The 17066-nt window shown below is 46.3% G+C and overlaps 1 protein-coding gene across 2 annotated transcripts in view; it reads right to left on the minus strand.

Annotated features, from left to right (window-relative positions):
- The window catches only part of LOC139583964 (protein bicaudal D homolog 1-like), an 83904-nt gene that overhangs the window by 13914 nt on the left and 52924 nt on the right, over positions 1 to 17066 (minus strand). For both annotated transcript variants that reach the window (XM_071415429.1, XM_071415428.1), the window contains exons 4-6: positions 5043 to 5195; positions 3109 to 3582; positions 1 to 884 (exon numbers count right to left, since the gene is read on the minus strand). The exon at positions 1 to 884 is cut by the window's left edge and continues 280 nt beyond it. In XM_071415429.1, the coding sequence (XP_071271530.1) occupies positions 1 to 884; positions 3109 to 3582; positions 5043 to 5195 (1511 nt within the window). The remainder of the gene's footprint in view (positions 885 to 3108; positions 3583 to 5042; positions 5196 to 17066) is intronic.

Raw genomic sequence — 17066 nt, forward strand, 5'->3', positions numbered from 1 at the left:
GAGGAGGTAGGGCCGTTGGTGCCGTTGATGACCGGGGAGCCCATGAGGGTGCGGGTTGGGCTCCCCTGGCTGCCTGGTGCTGGGGACTCCCTCCCTGTTTCCCCGTTGTCCCCACTGGGGGGTTCTTTGGAGGGCGAGTCTATGGGGCTCCATGGGGCCTCGGAGAACCCTGCGTTGATAGCGGCGAGGCGTCTAGCCAGGCGGGGGGAGAGGAGTGCCCGGGGGTCCTCAGAGCCCTTGAGGCTGCTGCTGCGGGTATTACGGCTCTGGCGGTAGTAGTCCAGCATGACGCGGTTGGGCGTCTCATTGTTGCAGAGACACACGTGGTGGTAGAGCTGGGCCAGCTCCTCGCTGAATGTTACCAGCTCGTCCTGCGCTGTGTTCAGCATGCTGTGGCTCTCTGAGGCCACACCCGTCGCCGTCTTTAGTTCCGCCTCCAAACACACCACCCTATCGTGGGAATCGTGGCAGCTCTGCTCCAGCCGGTTGACCTGCTCGTCCAGAGCCTGGTCCTTCCCATCGCTGCTGCTCCGCTCCTCCCCCTGGCCCTCCACACACTGGTTATAGTTCTCCTTCAGGGCTTTTAGCTCCGCCTTCAGGTCGATCACCTCAGTTACTGCCACCTTGTACTTACACTCCAGGATGTCCATCTCGTGGATGTCCACTTCGTAGTCGCGGTGACAGGGCGAGGGCGACCCGTTGGACTTCTCAGACTCCTGAGCATCAGCCATCTCCTTGTCACTTTGGAGGTGCTTCATGACGTTGACACGCTCGGTGAGGCGTTGGACGTGCTCGTGTTGCTCCGTCAGGGCGCTCTGCATGTGCTGCAGCTGGGTCTGGGACTCCTGCAGGTTCATCAGGAGGCATGACTTCTCACGCTCCACCTATAGGTCGGGAGGACATACTGCAGGGTGAGGACCACTCAGACCAGACCAGCATTACCACAGACAGTTTAACGTATTTGTGATCAGTCATCATATCAGAGGAGCTAGTCAGCCATCTCCTATTGGCTGACTATTGGAAGAGGCCCAGGGAAACAAAGTAAAATTAATTATTGAAGAAAGTTTAGAAGCAGTCAAACAGCGAAACTTTCAATGAGTTCAGCAGTACAGTACGCTAGTCCCATAAATAACCCTGTCTGACTAGTGTGTGTGCGTGTGTGTGTGTGTGTGTGTGTAGGTTGCCATCTGGGACCTCAGATTTGACTTATTAGAACTGTACCACAGGTGAGCTGAGAGATTTCCACTCCACTACTGTGAAACCTGGCAAGAGATCACTTGAAAGAACAGAATATTGTGTCTTATAATTTTGTGTCTGTTCCTGTCCTCTGACCAGACAACACCCTATAAATACAAAGGTACTGCACAGTCCCAGGTTATCTACACGTCTCTACAGACAGAGATAAAGGTAAAACAATACAAAGCTCAATCTGTAAATTCTCACACAGAACTGATCCACTGATTTGTATGCATAGCCATAGCATCAGCAATCAGATATTTCATTTTTCACCCATTGAGAAAAAAATAGGTTTGGAGGCCTCTCAGGAGATATATAACAGGAATTATAATCTTGGTGGTTCGGGCCCTGAATGCTGATTGGCTGAAAGCCATAGTATAGTATATCAGACCATATACCACGGGAATGACAAAACATGTCTTTTACTCTTGTAATTACGTTGATAACCAGTTTATAATAGCAATAAGGCACCTCGGAGGTTTGTGGTAAAAGGACAATATACCACGGCTAAGGGCTGTATCCAGGCACTCCGCAATGGCGTTGCAGATAAGAACAGCCCTTAGTCATGGAATATTGGCCATATATCACATCCCCCGAGCCTTATTCCTTAATCATAAACCACTTTTATGTTTTAGTTTTATACCAAATGTTTATCTCGTATTTTATATGGTTACTATTGAGGTTAAATTGAGTGAGTTTAATGTAATGCTTGTTGGAAACAGATATAAATTACAGCACTGTGAGGATGACAAATTAAAGCAGCCCTCTACTGAAAGCAATTAAGAACCTGCTGTTGTCTACTTTAGGGATAATGGAACCGTGATGAATCCAAGAGGGGACATCCATTTATAGAGACATTCAAACCTCTACAGTAATACAGTTTGGATCCACAAATGTAATCATTCATTTCCCCACTGACCTGAGTAAGAAAAACAAGTAAGCTTTCTATTCATTGCTAGGCATTCTCTTAAACAGTGTGTGTGTGTGTTATCCCTCTGTACTCTTGTCTTGTAAGGGCTTCTATTCCTGTCCTCTGTCTCTAAGCAGCGTAGTAGTGCGGCAGCCTGTCTTTCTTTCTCTGCCTTCCTTCCACTCTCCTCTGGATCCTCCGCCCTGCGCTGCGCTGTCGGACACTAATCGCCTTGACAGGCCTCCCCATGGCACACGCCGTCCTCCTCCACTCCTACCGTTCTACTCTCCCCCTGCTATTGTTAATACATGTCCCCACAATCATCCAAATCAGCCCCCTATGGCCCTTCTGAGACAGAAGTCTTTTGAGTCCAAAACAGCTCTGAAACTAGTCATGTAAAGCCATTGGTAAATCATAATGAGCATGGTCACAGACTCATGGTCTGTTAGAGAATAAAAGATGGATGACATCTGACAAGCTTTTTTGGGGGGGGGTCTTGTTCTCAAAATGTCATCACCTTGTCATTGGTTGGCTGCAGGCTGCAGTAGTGTGATGACAGGACGGTTGTTATCAGAGGGCCAGGTTGTTAGGTTGTCCAATGATGCTGGTGAGACACTCCCATTCCTTAATGAAATGTGCTGTGGACAGAGGAGGTCGATAACAGTCTCCTAATGCATTGGGTGTGTAAATCACTGGTTTTGTCTCTCTAACCACATTGATTTGCTCAGAGCAAATGAGGAAGGTGGTTGGATGAAGGATATTAAAATACTCCCTGGTAACAACAAGACCCAGGTACAACCTCCCTTGAACATTGTCACAACAATAACTTAGCCTGGTCCCAACAATAACTTAGCCTGGCAAGACAGGACAAAAGATCTGAGACCAGGCTAACAATCACTCAGCCATAGTAGTGAGAAGAACACACTATGTCTCTCAACTGTTCATCTAGACTAGAGACCCACCTGAAACAGCTGCTTTTTTACTTTCTGCATCTCAGACAGGTTGAGCTCGCTGAAGAGGTCAGACACAGGACCATGCAACCCCTCCCTGGGTAGCCGGTAGTCGCCGTTCATCGTAGCCAATCCCAGGTGTCCATTACAGTGGCCGTTGCTATCCTCATTCCCGTTGGCTCCATTATGCATGGCTGTACCATTACTCCCGACCTCTTCGGTGGCAAATTTAAGCCCGTCGACAGTGGCGGTGAGAGCCAGGTGGGCTCCGGCCCCGTACACACTGTCGCTGAGGGTGATGTGGTGGGCTAGCTCCTTCCTCAGGCTGTTCTTCTGCTCCCTCTCAATTTTCAGGGTGTCCAGAGCCTCTTCCAGCTGGGACTGAGAGATGTCCTTCAGACGCACAGCATCCTCCAGCTGGCTGTTCAGCAGCACCGTCTCCTCTTCCAGAACCTTGATCTCATGCTTCAGACCCTCATACTCCACCTGGTGGAGAGGGGGAGCAGGGGACAGGGGACAGACAGAGGACAGGAGGGAAAAGGGACACACAGATAGAGTAAAGGGGACACACATAGAGGACAGTCAGACAGAAAGGACACAAAGGACACAGAAAGAGGATAGGGTCAAGTAAAGTACATTGTAAGTAGGTTTAAGGTCAGATAAAAAAAATGACTAAAAAGTTCCTGTGCTTGTTGAATGTCCTTCCCTATAAGCATGCTGAAAGTCTGTTGTCAATTCAAAGCAAATTCAAAAATTATTGTCTTTCAAAATTTGGTCAGATATATAGTACTTGGATGTGTAGTGTCAGCGTTTGTTGCTGCCATGTCATTCCTAAGTTTGCTAATCTTGCCAATTAAACAATTATTAAAGTAGTTGGCAATATCAGTCGGTTTTGTGATGAATGAGCCATCTGATTCAATTAATGATTTTTACTATCATTCTTTGTAATTTATCTTGGTTTCATAGTGAAGTTTCTTCTTCTTTTTATTCAGTTTAGTCACATGATTTCTCAATTTGCAGTATGTTTGCCAATCGGTTGTGCAGCCAGACTTATTTGCCATTCCTTTTGCCTCATCCCTCTAATCCCTCTCAATCATACAATTTTTCAATTCCTCATCAATCCACAGGGATTTAACCATTCTTACAGTCATTTTCTGAATGGGTGCATGCTTATTAGTAACTGGAATAAGCAATTTCACAAATGTGTCAAGTACAACGTCTATTTGTTCCTCATTACACACCAACAAATATTCTTTACATCAACAACATAGGAATCACTACAAAACGTATTGTATGACGTCTTATACACTATATTAGGCCCAGCTTTTGAAACTTTGGTTTTCCTAGATATGGCTACTATATTGTGACACGACATCCGATGGATCTGGATACTGCTTTCAAGCACATTTCTGCAGCATTAATAAAGATGTGATCAATACATGTTGATGATTTCATTACTGTGCTGTTTGTAGATAGTCTGGTTGGTTGACTGAGCCCTGAGCCATGTTGCAGGCACTGGTTGCAGTTTGAAGCTTTTTCTTGAGTGGGCAGCTTGATGAAAGCCAGTCAATATTTAAAATCACCCATAAAAAATACCTCTGTTGATATCACATACATTATCAAGCATTTCACACATGTTTTCCAGATACTGACTGTTAGCAGTTGGTGCTCTATAGCAGCTTCCCACAAGAATGGGCTTGTGGCAGATGAACCTGTAGCCATCTTACTTCAACAGTATTTAAAATGAGATCCTCTCTAATCTTTACAGGAATGTGGTTATGAATATAAACAGTATCAAACAAATCAAACATATGGAAACCACATGTTTGACTCCGTTCCATTAATTTCATTCCAGCCATTACAATGAGCCCGTCCTCCTATAGCGCCCCCCACCAGCCTCCACTGGCGTGCAGTAAACCATCAAAAGTAATGGTGTTGATGCTGACCTGGTTCTGTTTGAGGGTGGACACTAGTTTTTGCAGGGTGATGTTCTCCTCCTCCAGCTCAGTGTAGTCCTGTAGGAGTCGCGCCTCTCTGAATTTATACTCCCTGATTTCCTCTCTCATCCTGCTCCGCTGCAGCTTCAGCATCTCATTACTCTGGGAAGGAAAGAGAAGGACTGTCGGGTCATAATCTGCAAGCAATTCAACAGATCAATATATACAGTGTCTTCAAACCCCTTGACTTATTCCACATTTTGAAAACAAGTAAAAACCCTTTTTGGCTAATGTATTGAAAAAGAAATAGAGAAATATCTCATTTACTTAAGAATTCACACCCCAATACATGTTAGAATCACCTTTGGCAACAATTACAGCAGTGAGTCTTTCTGGTTAAGTCTCTAAGAGCTTTGGACAGCTGTATTGTACAATAATTGCACTTTTTTTTTATTTTTTTATTATTCAAGCTCTGTCAAGATGGTTGTTGATCATTGCTAGACAGCCATTTTCCAGTCAGGGGTGTGACATACACCTTAGCTTTACACAATTCCTGACATTTAATCCTAGTAAAAAATTCCCTGCCTTAGGTTAGTTAGGATCACCACTTTATTTTAAGAATGTGAAATGTCAGAATTATAGAGAGAATGATTTATTTCAGCTTTTATTTCTTTCATCACATTCCCAGTGGGTCAGAAGTTTCCATACACTTAATAAGTATTTGGTAGCATTGCCTTTAAATTGTTTAACATGGGTCAAACGTTCAGGGTAGCCTTCCACAAGCTTCCCACAATAAGTTTGCTGAATTTTGGCCCATTCCTCCTGACAGAGCTGATGTAACTGAGTCAGATTTGTAGGCCTCCTTTCTCGCACACACTTTTTCAGTTCTGCCCACAAATTTTCTATAGGATTGAGGTCAGGGCTTTGTGATGGCCACTCCAATACCTTGACTTTGTTGTCCTTAAGCCATTTTGCCACAACTATGGAAGTATGCTTGGGGTCATTGTCCATTTGGAAGACCCATTTGCGACCAAGCTTTAACTTCCTGATTGATGTCTTGAGACGTTGCTTCAATATATAAACATCATTTTCCTGCCTCATGATGCTATCTATTTTGTGAAGTGCATATCCCTTCTGCAGCAAAGCACCCCCACAACATGATGCTGCCACCCCCGTGCTTCACGGTTGGGATGGTGTTCTTCGGCTTGCAAGCATCCCCCTGTCGATATAGGACTCGTTTTACTGTGGATATAGATACTTTTGTACCTGTTTCCTCCAGCATCTTCACAAGGTCCTTTGCTCTTGTTCTGGGATTGATTTGCACTTTTCGCACCAAAGTACGTTCATCTCTAGGAGACAGAACGCGTCTCCTTCCTAAGCGGAATGACGGCTGCGTGGTCCCATGGAGTTTATACTTGCGTACTATTGTTTATACAGATGAATGTGGTACCTACAGGCGTTTTGAAATCGCTCCCAACGATGAACCAGACTTGTGGAGGTCTACAATTTTCTTGTTTCTGAGGTCTTGGCTGATTTCTTTTGATTTTCCCATGATGTCAAGCAAAGAGGCACTGAGTTTGAAGGTAGGCCTTGAAATACATCCACAGGCACACCTCCAATTGACTCAAATGATGTAAATTAGCCTATCAGAAGCTTCTAAAGCCATGACATCATTTTCTGGAATTTTCCAAGCTGTTTAAAGACACAGTCAACTTAGTGTATGTAAACTTCTGACCCACTGGAATTGTGATAGTGAATTATAAGTGACTGTAAACAACTGTAAACAATTGTTGGGAAAATTACTTGTGTCATGCACAAAGTAGATGTCCTAACCGACTTGCCAAAACTATAGTTTGTTAACAAGAAATGTGTGGAGTGGTTGAAAAATGAGTTTTAATGACTACAACCCTCTTGACACTACAGGGGGTGCTGTTTCAACTTGGACATTTATCGTTCCCAAATTAAACTGCCTCGTACTCAATTCTTGCTCGTACAATATGCATATTATTATTACTATTGGATAGAAAACAATCTCTAGTTTCTAAAACCGTTTGAATTATGTCTGTGGGTGAACCAGAACTCTTTCTGCAGCGAAATTCATGACAGGAACTGCGAAGGTCTGAAAACGAGGCTCTGTTCTCAGATCAGTTTAAAGCTCTGTATGTATCCTATGGGTCGACATGAACTGCACCCGCCTTCCCCTGGATGTCAGTAACCAATGAGAAGTGGAATGGAGTGTCTACGTAGTTCTCAGAGCTTATAAAAGGCCAAGGAACGAAGTGAGCTCTCTTTTCGTCGTTCATCATTGCGCAAAGCAAGACCTCAAGATGGCATTTTGAAACGCTCAGTTATCGGCCTTAGCTATATCCGTCTGTAATTTAATTCGATATACAGTGGGGAGAACAAGTATTTGATACACTGCCGATTTTGCAGGTTTTCCTACTTACAAAGCATGTAGAGTTCTGTAATTTTTATCATAGGTACACTTCAACTGTGAGAGACGGAATCTAAGCGTCTGCTAAATGACTTAAATGTAAATGTAAATGTAAATCTAAAACAAAAATCCAGAAAATCACATTGTATGATTTTTAAATAATTAATTAGCATTTTATTGCATGACATAAGTATTTGATCACCTACCAACCAGTAAGAATTCCGGCTCTCACAGACCTGTTAGTTTTTCTTTAAGAAGCCCTCCTGTTCTCCACTCATTACCTGTATTAACTGCACCTGTTTGAACTCGTTACCTGTATAAAAGACACCTGTCCACACACTCAATCAAACAGATTCCAACCTCTCCACAATGGCCAAGACCAGAGAGCTGTGTAAGGACATCAGGGATAAAATTGTAGACCTGCACAAGGCTGGGATGGGCTACAGGACAATAGGCAAGCAGCTTGGTGAGAAGGAAACAACTGTTGGCGCAATTATTAGAAAATGGAAGAAGTTCAAGATGACGGTCAATCACCCTCGGTCTGGGGCTCCATGCAAGATTTCACCTCGTGGGGCATCAATGATCATGAGGAAGGTGAGGGATCAGCCCAGAACTACACGGCAGGACCTGGTCAATGACCTGAAGAGAGCTGGGACCACAGTCTCAAAGAAAACCATTAGTAACACACTACGCCGTCATGGATTAAAATCCTGCAGCGCACGCAAGGTCCCCCTGCTTAAGCCAGTGCATGTCCAGGCCTGTCTGAAGTTTGCCAATGACCATCTGGATGATCCAGAGGAGGAATGGGAGAAGATCATGTGGTCTGATGAGACAAAAATAGAGCTTTTTGGTCTAACTCCACTCACCGTGTTTGGAGGAAGAAGAAGTATGAGTACAACCCCAAGAACACCATCCCAACCGTGAAGCATGGAGGTGGAAACATTATTCTTTGGGGATGCTTTTCTGCAAAGGGGACAGGACGACTGCACCGTATTGAGGGGAGGATGGATGGGGCCATGTATCGCGAGATCTTGGCCAACAACCTCCTTCCCTCAGTAAGAGCATTGAAGATGGGTCGTGGCTGGGTCTTCCAGCATGACAACGACACGAAGCACACAGCCATGGCAACTAAGGAGTGGCTCCGTAAGAAGCATCTCAAGGTCCTGGAGTGGCCTAGCCAGTCTCCAGACCTGAACCCAATAGAAAATCTTTGGAGGGAGCTGAATGTCCGTATTGCCCAGCGACAGCCCCGAAACCTGAAGGATCTGGAGAAGATCTGTAGGGAGGAGTGGGCCAAAATCCCTGCTGCAGTGTGTGCAAACCTAGTCAAGAACTACAGGAAACGTATGATCTCTGTAATTGCAAACAAAGGTTTCTGTACCAAATATTAAGTTCTGCTTTTCTGATGTATCAAATACTTATGTCATGCAATAAAATGCAAATTAATTACTTAAAAATCATACAATGTGATTTTCTGGATTTTTGTTTTAGATTCCGTCTCTCATAGTTGAAGTGTACCTATGATAAAAATTACAGACCTCTACATGCTTTGTAAGTAGGAAAACCTGCAAAATCGGCAGTGTATCAAATACTTGTTCTCCCCACTGTAGGTGTTAGAAACATCATAACGAAGTTATTTTAAACCGAGTTATATCAGTTTATGCGAGTATATTGCTATTTTCGGAATTTCCTTAGTATTGCGTTTTGGGGATTTGGGCATGTTGTGGCCACATAGCTATTGTTAGCTGCTAATTCCGAAGTTGAAGACGACGTTTTACAACCAAGCAACGATTCTTTTGGACAAAGGACACCTTGCCCAAGATTCTGATGGAAGCTCGTCCAAAAGTAAGAGCTATTTATGATGTTATTCCGTATTTATGTGGAAAAATGTAAACGCATTTGTTCGCCATTATTGCGGCACTAGTCTGGCTGTAACGCACACTGTATGTCTAGTAACGTTAATTTTAAAAATCTAACTCAGCGGTTGCATTAATAACTAATGCATCTTTCATTTGCTGTCCAACCTGTATTTTTTAGTCAATCTAATCGATAAATAATCGTAAACTTAGGTGCCTTTCCAAGATGGCGCCGGCCAGAATGCATGACCTGTTGCCACTGATCACATTGTATAGCCACGATTTGTGCTGCTAAATATGCACATTTTCGAACAAAACCTATATGCATTGTGTAATATGATGTTACAGGACTGTCATCTGACGAAGTATATCAAGGTTAGTCAAAAATTATATATCTTTTGCTGTATTGTTACGATCGCTAACCTGTGCTGCTGGTAAATTGCTTGTGTTTCTGGCTATTGTGCTAAGCTAATATAATGCTATATTGTGTTTTCGCTGTAAAACACTTAAAAAATCTGACATATTGGCTGGATTCACAAGATGTTGGGCTTTCATTTGCTGTACGCTGTGTATTTTTCAGAAATGTTTTAAGATGAGTAATTAGGTATTTGACGTTGGTCTCTGTAATTATTCTGGCAGCTTCGGCACTATTTCAGATTGCAGCTGCAATGTAGAACTGTGATTTATACCTGAAATATGCACATTTTTCTAAAAAAACATATGCTATACAATAAATATGTTATCAGACTGTCATCTTATGAAGTTGTTTCTTGGTTAGTGGCTATTTATATCTTTATTTGGTCGAATTAGTGATGGCTACTGATGGAGTAAAAAACTGGTGGAGTAAAAAAAGTGGTATCTTTTGCTAACGTGGTTAGCTAATAGATTTACATATTGTGTCTTCCCTGTAAAACATTTTAAAAATCAGAAATGATGGCTGGATTCACAAGATGTGTATCTTTCATCTGGTGTCTTGGACTTGTGATTTAATGATATTTAGATGCTAGTATTTACTTGTGACGCTATGCTAGGCTATGCTAGTCAGCTTTTTTACTGTGGGGGGTGCTCCCGGATCCGGGTTTGGGAGGAATTAGAGGTTAAGTGTATGTATGTAAACAACTTCAACTGTATACACCCCTTCAAATTAGTGGATTTGGCTATTTCAGCCACACCCATTGCTGACAGGTGTGTAAAATTGAGCACACAGCCATGCAATCGCTATAGACAAACACTGGCAGTAGAATGGCCTTACTGAAGAGCTCAGTGACTTACAATGTGGCAACGTCATAGGATGCCACCTTTCCAACAAGTCAGTTCGTCAAATTTCTGCCCTGCTAATGCTGCCCCGGTCAACTGAAAGTGCTGTTATTGTAAAGTGGGAACGGCTAGGAGCAATGACGGCTCAGCTGGGAAGTGGTAGGCCACACAAGCTCACAGAACAGGACCGCCGAGTGCTGAAGCACTCAGTTGCAACACTCACTAACGAGTTCCAAACTGCCTCTGGAACTAACGTCAGCACAAGAACTGTTCGTCGGGAGCTTCATGAAATGGGTTTCCATGGCCCAGCAGCCGCACACAAGCCTATGATCACCATGCGCAATGCCAAGCGTCGACTACAGTGGTGTAAAGCTCGCCGCCATTGGACTCTGGAGCAGTGGAAACGTGTTCTCTGGAGTGATGAATAACGCTTCACCATCTGGCAGTCTAACGGACGATTATGGGTTTGGCGGATGCCAGGAGAATGCTACCTGCCCCAATGCACAGTGCCAACTGTAAAGTTTGGTGGAGGAGGAATAATCGTCTGGGGCTGTTTTTCGTGGTTTCGGTCTCAGCTCCTTAGTTCCAGTGAAGGGAAATCTTAACGTAGAGTAGCCCTTCAGTAGGCTATAAGTTATAGCAGATACGTTTCTTATCCTTTCCTTGCAAGGGAAGAATTTGACATTTTATAAACATATTTCATGCAATTCTACTACACTTTATATGACTGGACACATTTGCAGAATATTTTTTTTAACCTTTTACTACACTGGGCTAAATCAGGGTCACATAGAGTGATTCTTGGTAGTCTTAAACAAATCTACTTTGAAACAAAAGTATACACCTCACACACATGGTTATGGACTTAAAAAAGAAGACACCTGTACCATGTCAGATATAGAGTTGAAATGTATTACCTTTTTTGTTTGCATCCAAATATTACACTTTATAGACATCACAGAAAACTGAAATATAACAAACCTGTTTGACATAGAAACAAACACCGGATTGTCGTTGTAAAAAAATAAATATATATTTATTAATTATGAAATTATGAAAAATATGAATAACATTCCACCCACGAGGTCAAAGAAGGAACCTTTGACAAACAGAATAAAAACAACGTTGTCTGATCCATATAATAGGCCAACGAGAAGGGGAGACTCGAATACAATATGACGTCCATCTCACCTGGAGGAGGAAATTATTGTCCAAAAACAAACTTTCAAGTGGCACTGACCCAACAATGATAAAATAGTAAATATGCGCATCCACCGGAGATATGGCCGATGCTCTCTACGCTGGTGCCAATATCCTAAAATTGGCTATAGGCATAGGCGGAAATCCCAGGGGGGACTTCCTGGGAAAAATATGATTTGTCCCCCCCAATATATCACTGTAAACATAACTATGTAATTTCAGTAATATTAATAATACGCAATGAAAGCACTGATTATAGACACTTAATAGCGTGTTTTTAAGTTTCAAAAGATTGCGACCTCCCGCCCTTTGCCTCACAATGGTTTGATCCACTAACCCCCCCCCCCCCCCCCCCTCTCTGTAGTGCTTCGAAGTCCCTGTGACAAGGTTAGCGATAAACTGATCTCCAAACTGAACAGAACTACACTCTCTTCTACCATTGTCTTAAATATCTTTAATGGTCTCCTTGCAAAAGCTAAATTGTCGCTACGGGACTTTGAAGCACCTGTGTGCCGATCTTGGAGTAAACTGACGACAGCAAAGGTTATAGCATACACCACAGAAACGGAATTGGTGCTTGCTAGCTCAGCAAATTCAGCTATTGTGGAAAGCCAGCCAATATAAAACGAAAGCATAAACTATATAAACATTTCAAAAAGTTGCAGCATACGTTGTGTAAATGGTGAACTCATACAGCTGTCAACCCTTGTCACCGCAATCTGTTTCACTTTTGCTAGCTGACTAGCTAGCTACCTTGTAGATCGAAGCCCATTATAGAATGATAATAGATGATAGACATCTCCTACTGTAAATAACCTGCACACTGTGTGTGTGTGTAGCCAGCCAGCCAGATAGAAACATGGCAAGAAAGATGGACATAAGAACATTTTTCAGTACAGTACAGTAAAACGCTAAGTAAGAACCCTAGTAGCCTAATATCTCATATAGTAGTTGATAAAATGTTCATAAGAAAGAAGTGAAATACTAATGGACATGTTTCAAATGTGTCATTAGGCAGAGCAGGCATCAGATGACACACAGACTGCAGAGCTGGGGACAGATAGGCAGGGACAGACTGGCAGAGACAGGGCGTCTCAGGTAAGTTTGTTGAGTCTGTTTGGCAACATTATAAAAGGTTCTCTCTTTTTTGGACTTGTAAAATAGGGACATAATTGGACAATGCCATGGATACCCCCACACCACTTAAACTGGTGACTGAACAATTTTTTTTTAAGGCAATGGTATTGCTGTTGTGATTAATTGTGTAGTTTTGGGTACCGGTAGTTAGGAGTATGGCAAACACCTTATTTATTTTCTAGGAGACAGACTGTGAGTCAGTGAGGGTGGTGAAAGGGAAATGGCCAGGGAGAGAGACTTCAGAGGACAGTGTCACAGCCACGGCAGGATCAGGTGTCACCCTTGTTGCCAGCAGCACCAGTATAGGGGACAGTGGCACAGCATTGTCCAGTTACCTCAGTGATGGCACAAAACCATATCAGCCATACCCACAATTTATAGAACCGCAAACTCTTGCCAACAGAGTGTTGACATTTCAAGAGAAATGGTTTCGTGATTTCCCCTGGCTACATTATAATCCATCAATAAAAGGAGTGTTGTGTTTTCACTGTAGCCAAGGGCTTTGTAATGAGTGCGTACTGGCGGCAGAGAAGTCAGGCACAGGAGAGCAAAGACTGTGTTACAACAGCACAGTTTAATAATAAAAATCACAGTGAACAAAAACAATAAATATATACAATGGGAAAAAACCCTTCGCACGCCAGACATAACGTGCACAAACTCTTGCAATCAACAATTCCGGAAAAGGACATGGGGGAAACAGAGGGTTAAATACACAACATGTAATTATGGAATTGGAACTAGGTGTGTGGGAAGACAAGACAAAACAAATGGAAAATGAAAGGTGGATCGGCGATGGCTAGAAGACCGGTGACGCCGACCGCCGAACACCGCCCGAACAAGGAGAGGGACCGACTTCGGGGGAAGTCGTGACAGTACCCTCCCTTGACGCGCGGCTCCAGCAGCGCGCCGACACCGGCCTCGGGGACGACCCGGAGGGCGAGGCGCAGGGCGATCCGGACAAAGACGGTGGAACTCATGCAGCATTGAAGGGTCCAACACATCCTCGACCGGAACCCAGCATCTTTCCTCCGGACCGTACCCCTCCCACTCCACAAGATACTGAAGGACCCTCGCCCGACGCCTCGGATCCAGTATGAAGCGAACGGAGTACGCCGGGGCCCCCTCGATGTCCAGAGGGGGCGGAGGAACCTCCCGCACCTCAGATTCCTGGAGCGGGCCAGCCACCACCGGCCTGAGGAAAGACACATGGAACGAGGGGTTAATACGGTAATCGGGTGGAAGCTGTAACCTATAACAAACCTCGTTCACTCTCCACTGGACTTTAAATGGCCCCACAAACCGCGGACCCAGCTTCCGGCAGGGCAGGCGGAGGGGCAGGTTTCGGGTCGAGAACCAGACCCGGTCCCCCGGTGCGAACACCGGGGCCTCACTGCGGTGGCGATCTGCGTTGTCCTTTTGGAGCAGCACGGCCCGCTAAAGGTGAACACGGACAGCCTCCCGTGTCTCCTCTGCGCGCCTGAACCAGTCGTCCACCGCAGGAACCTCGGTCTGACTCTGATGCCAAGGCGCCAAAACCGGCTGGTACCCCAGTACGCACTGGAAGGGAGAGAGGTTAGTGGAGGAGTGGCGAAGCGAGTTCTGTGCGATCTCGGCCCAGTGCATGAGTGCCGCCCACTCCCCCGGCCGGTCCTGGCAATAGAACCGCAGAAACCTACCCACATCCTGGTTTACTCTCTCCACCTGCCCATTACTCTCGGGGTGAAACCCAGAAGTAAGGCTGATCGAGACCCCCAGACGTTCCATGAACACTTTCCAGACCCTAGACGTGAACTTGGGACGATCAGACATTATATCCTCAGGCACCCCGTAGTGCCGGAAGACGTGCATGAACAAGGCCTACGCAGTCTGTAGGGCCGTAGGGAGACCTGGCAGAGGGGGCGACAGGACTTAGAGAACCGATCCACAACGACCAGGATTGCGGCGTTACCCTGTGAGGGGGGAAAATCGGTAAGATAATCCACCGACAGGTGCGACAGGTGCGACCAAGGCCGTTGTGGAATGGGTAAGGGGTGTAGTTTCCCTCTGGGCAGGTGCCTAGGAGCCTTACACTGGGCGCACACCGAGCAGGAGGAAACATAAACCCTCACGTTCTTAGCCAAGGTAGGCCACCAGTACCTCCCGCTCAAACAGCGCACTGTCTGACCGATCCCAGGATGACCAGAGGAGGGTGACGTGTGGGCCCAATAGATCAACCGGTCACGAACAGCAGACGGGACGTACAGGCGCCCAGCGGGACACTGGATGGGAGCGGGCTCTGCACGTAACGCCTGCTCAATGTCCGTGTTCAGCTCCCACACTACCGGCGCCACCAGGCAGGAGGCGGGGAGTATGGGAGTGGGATCCATGGGCCGCTCCTCTGTGTCATACAGCTGGGACAATGCGTCTGCCTTCACGTTCTGGGAGCCTGGTCTGTAGGAAAGGGTGAACAGAAAACAGGTGAAAAACATGGCCCACCTTGCCTGAAGAGGGTTCAGTCTCCCCGCTGCCCGGATGTACTCCAGATTGCGATGGTTAGTCCAGATGAGAAAAGGGTGTTTAGCCCCCTCAAGCAAATGTCTCCACACCTTCAAGGGCCTTGACGACAGCCAACAGCTCCGGGTCCCCCATGTCATAGTTTCGCTCCGCCTGGCTGAGCTTCTTCGAGTAGAAAGCACAGGGGCGGAGCTTCGGAGGTGTACCCGAGCGCTGAGAGAGCACAGCTCCTATACCAGCCGCGGATGCGTCCACTTCCACTATGAACGCCAAAGAGGGATCCGGATGGGTCAGCACGGGAGCCAAGGTAAACAGAGCCCTCAGGTGACTAAAGCCCTGTCCGCTTCAGCTGACCACTGCAAACGCACCGGGCCCCTCTGCAGCAGTGCGTTCAGCAGTGCGTTGACTATCTGGTTCATACCCTGATAGTCAATACACGGGCGCAGACCTCCCTCGGTTGAAGTGGAGGACCGAATGTACCCGTGACGCAGGGATTCGGAGACATATGTTTCCATAGCCTCCGTCTCCGCCTGTGAGAGGGGATACAGGTGACTCCTGGGAAGTGCAGCGTCTACCAAGAAGATTTATCGCACAATCGCCCCGTCGATGGGGTGGTAATTGAGTCGCCTTCTTTTTGGAGACGGCGAGAGCCAAATCGGCATATTCAGGGGGAATGCGCTCGGTGGAAACCTGGTCTGGACTTTCCACCGTAGCAGCACCAACGGAAACCCCTAAACACCTCCCCGAGCACTCTTGCGACCACCCCGTGAGAGCCCTCTTTGGCCAAGAAACAGTGGGGTCATGACAAACTAACCAGGGTAGGCTTAGCACCACGGGAAATGCAGGAGAGTCAATAAGGAAGAGACTAATTCTCTCCCTGTGACCCCCCTGCGTCACCATGCCCAGAGGAAAGGTGGCCTCCCTAATCAACCCTGACCCTAATGGTCAACTATCTAAGGCATGAACAGGGAAGGGCACAGCCACAGGAACAATAGGGATCCCTAAACTATGGGCGAATTATTTATCTATAAAATTCACAGCCGCGCATGAATCGACGAGTGCCTTATAATGGGAATGCGGGGAAAACTCAGGGAACGTGACATACACAAACATATGTGCAACAGAGGGCTCTGGGTGAGAATGGTACCGGCTCACCTGGGGTGGCGCCAGAGCGCCCTGCCTGCTGCCTCGATACCCAGAGGAACCAACCCGGCACCGACCGGCAGTGTGCCCTCTGCGGCCACAGATGGTGCACGAGCTGGAACCCCCTCCGGTCTCCCTGCGCACCGCCCCTCCCAGCTCCATAGGTATCGGAGAGAGGGTACGGAGGGATAGAACCAACAGACCCCGATCTGAACGTCCGCGGGTAGCCAGCAGGTTATCCAGCCGGATGGACAGGTCCACCAGCTGGTCGAACGTGAGGGTGGTGTCTCTGCATGCCAACTCCCGACAGACGTCCTCGCGCAGACTGCAGCGATAATGGTCGATCAGGGCCCTGTCGTTCCATTCCGTGCCGGCAGCCAGGGTCCGAAACTCCAGGGCGAACTCCTGGGCGCTCCTCGTCCCCTGCCTCAGATGGAAGAGGTGCTCACCCGCCGCTCTACCCTCGGGCGGGTGGTCGAAGACTGCCCGGAAGCGGCGGGTGAACTCCTC

This window comes from Salvelinus alpinus, chromosome 9 (genome assembly GCF_045679555.1).
Source record: "Salvelinus alpinus chromosome 9, SLU_Salpinus.1, whole genome shotgun sequence".
Classification (NCBI taxonomy): Eukaryota; Metazoa; Chordata; class Actinopteri; order Salmoniformes; family Salmonidae; genus Salvelinus; species Salvelinus alpinus.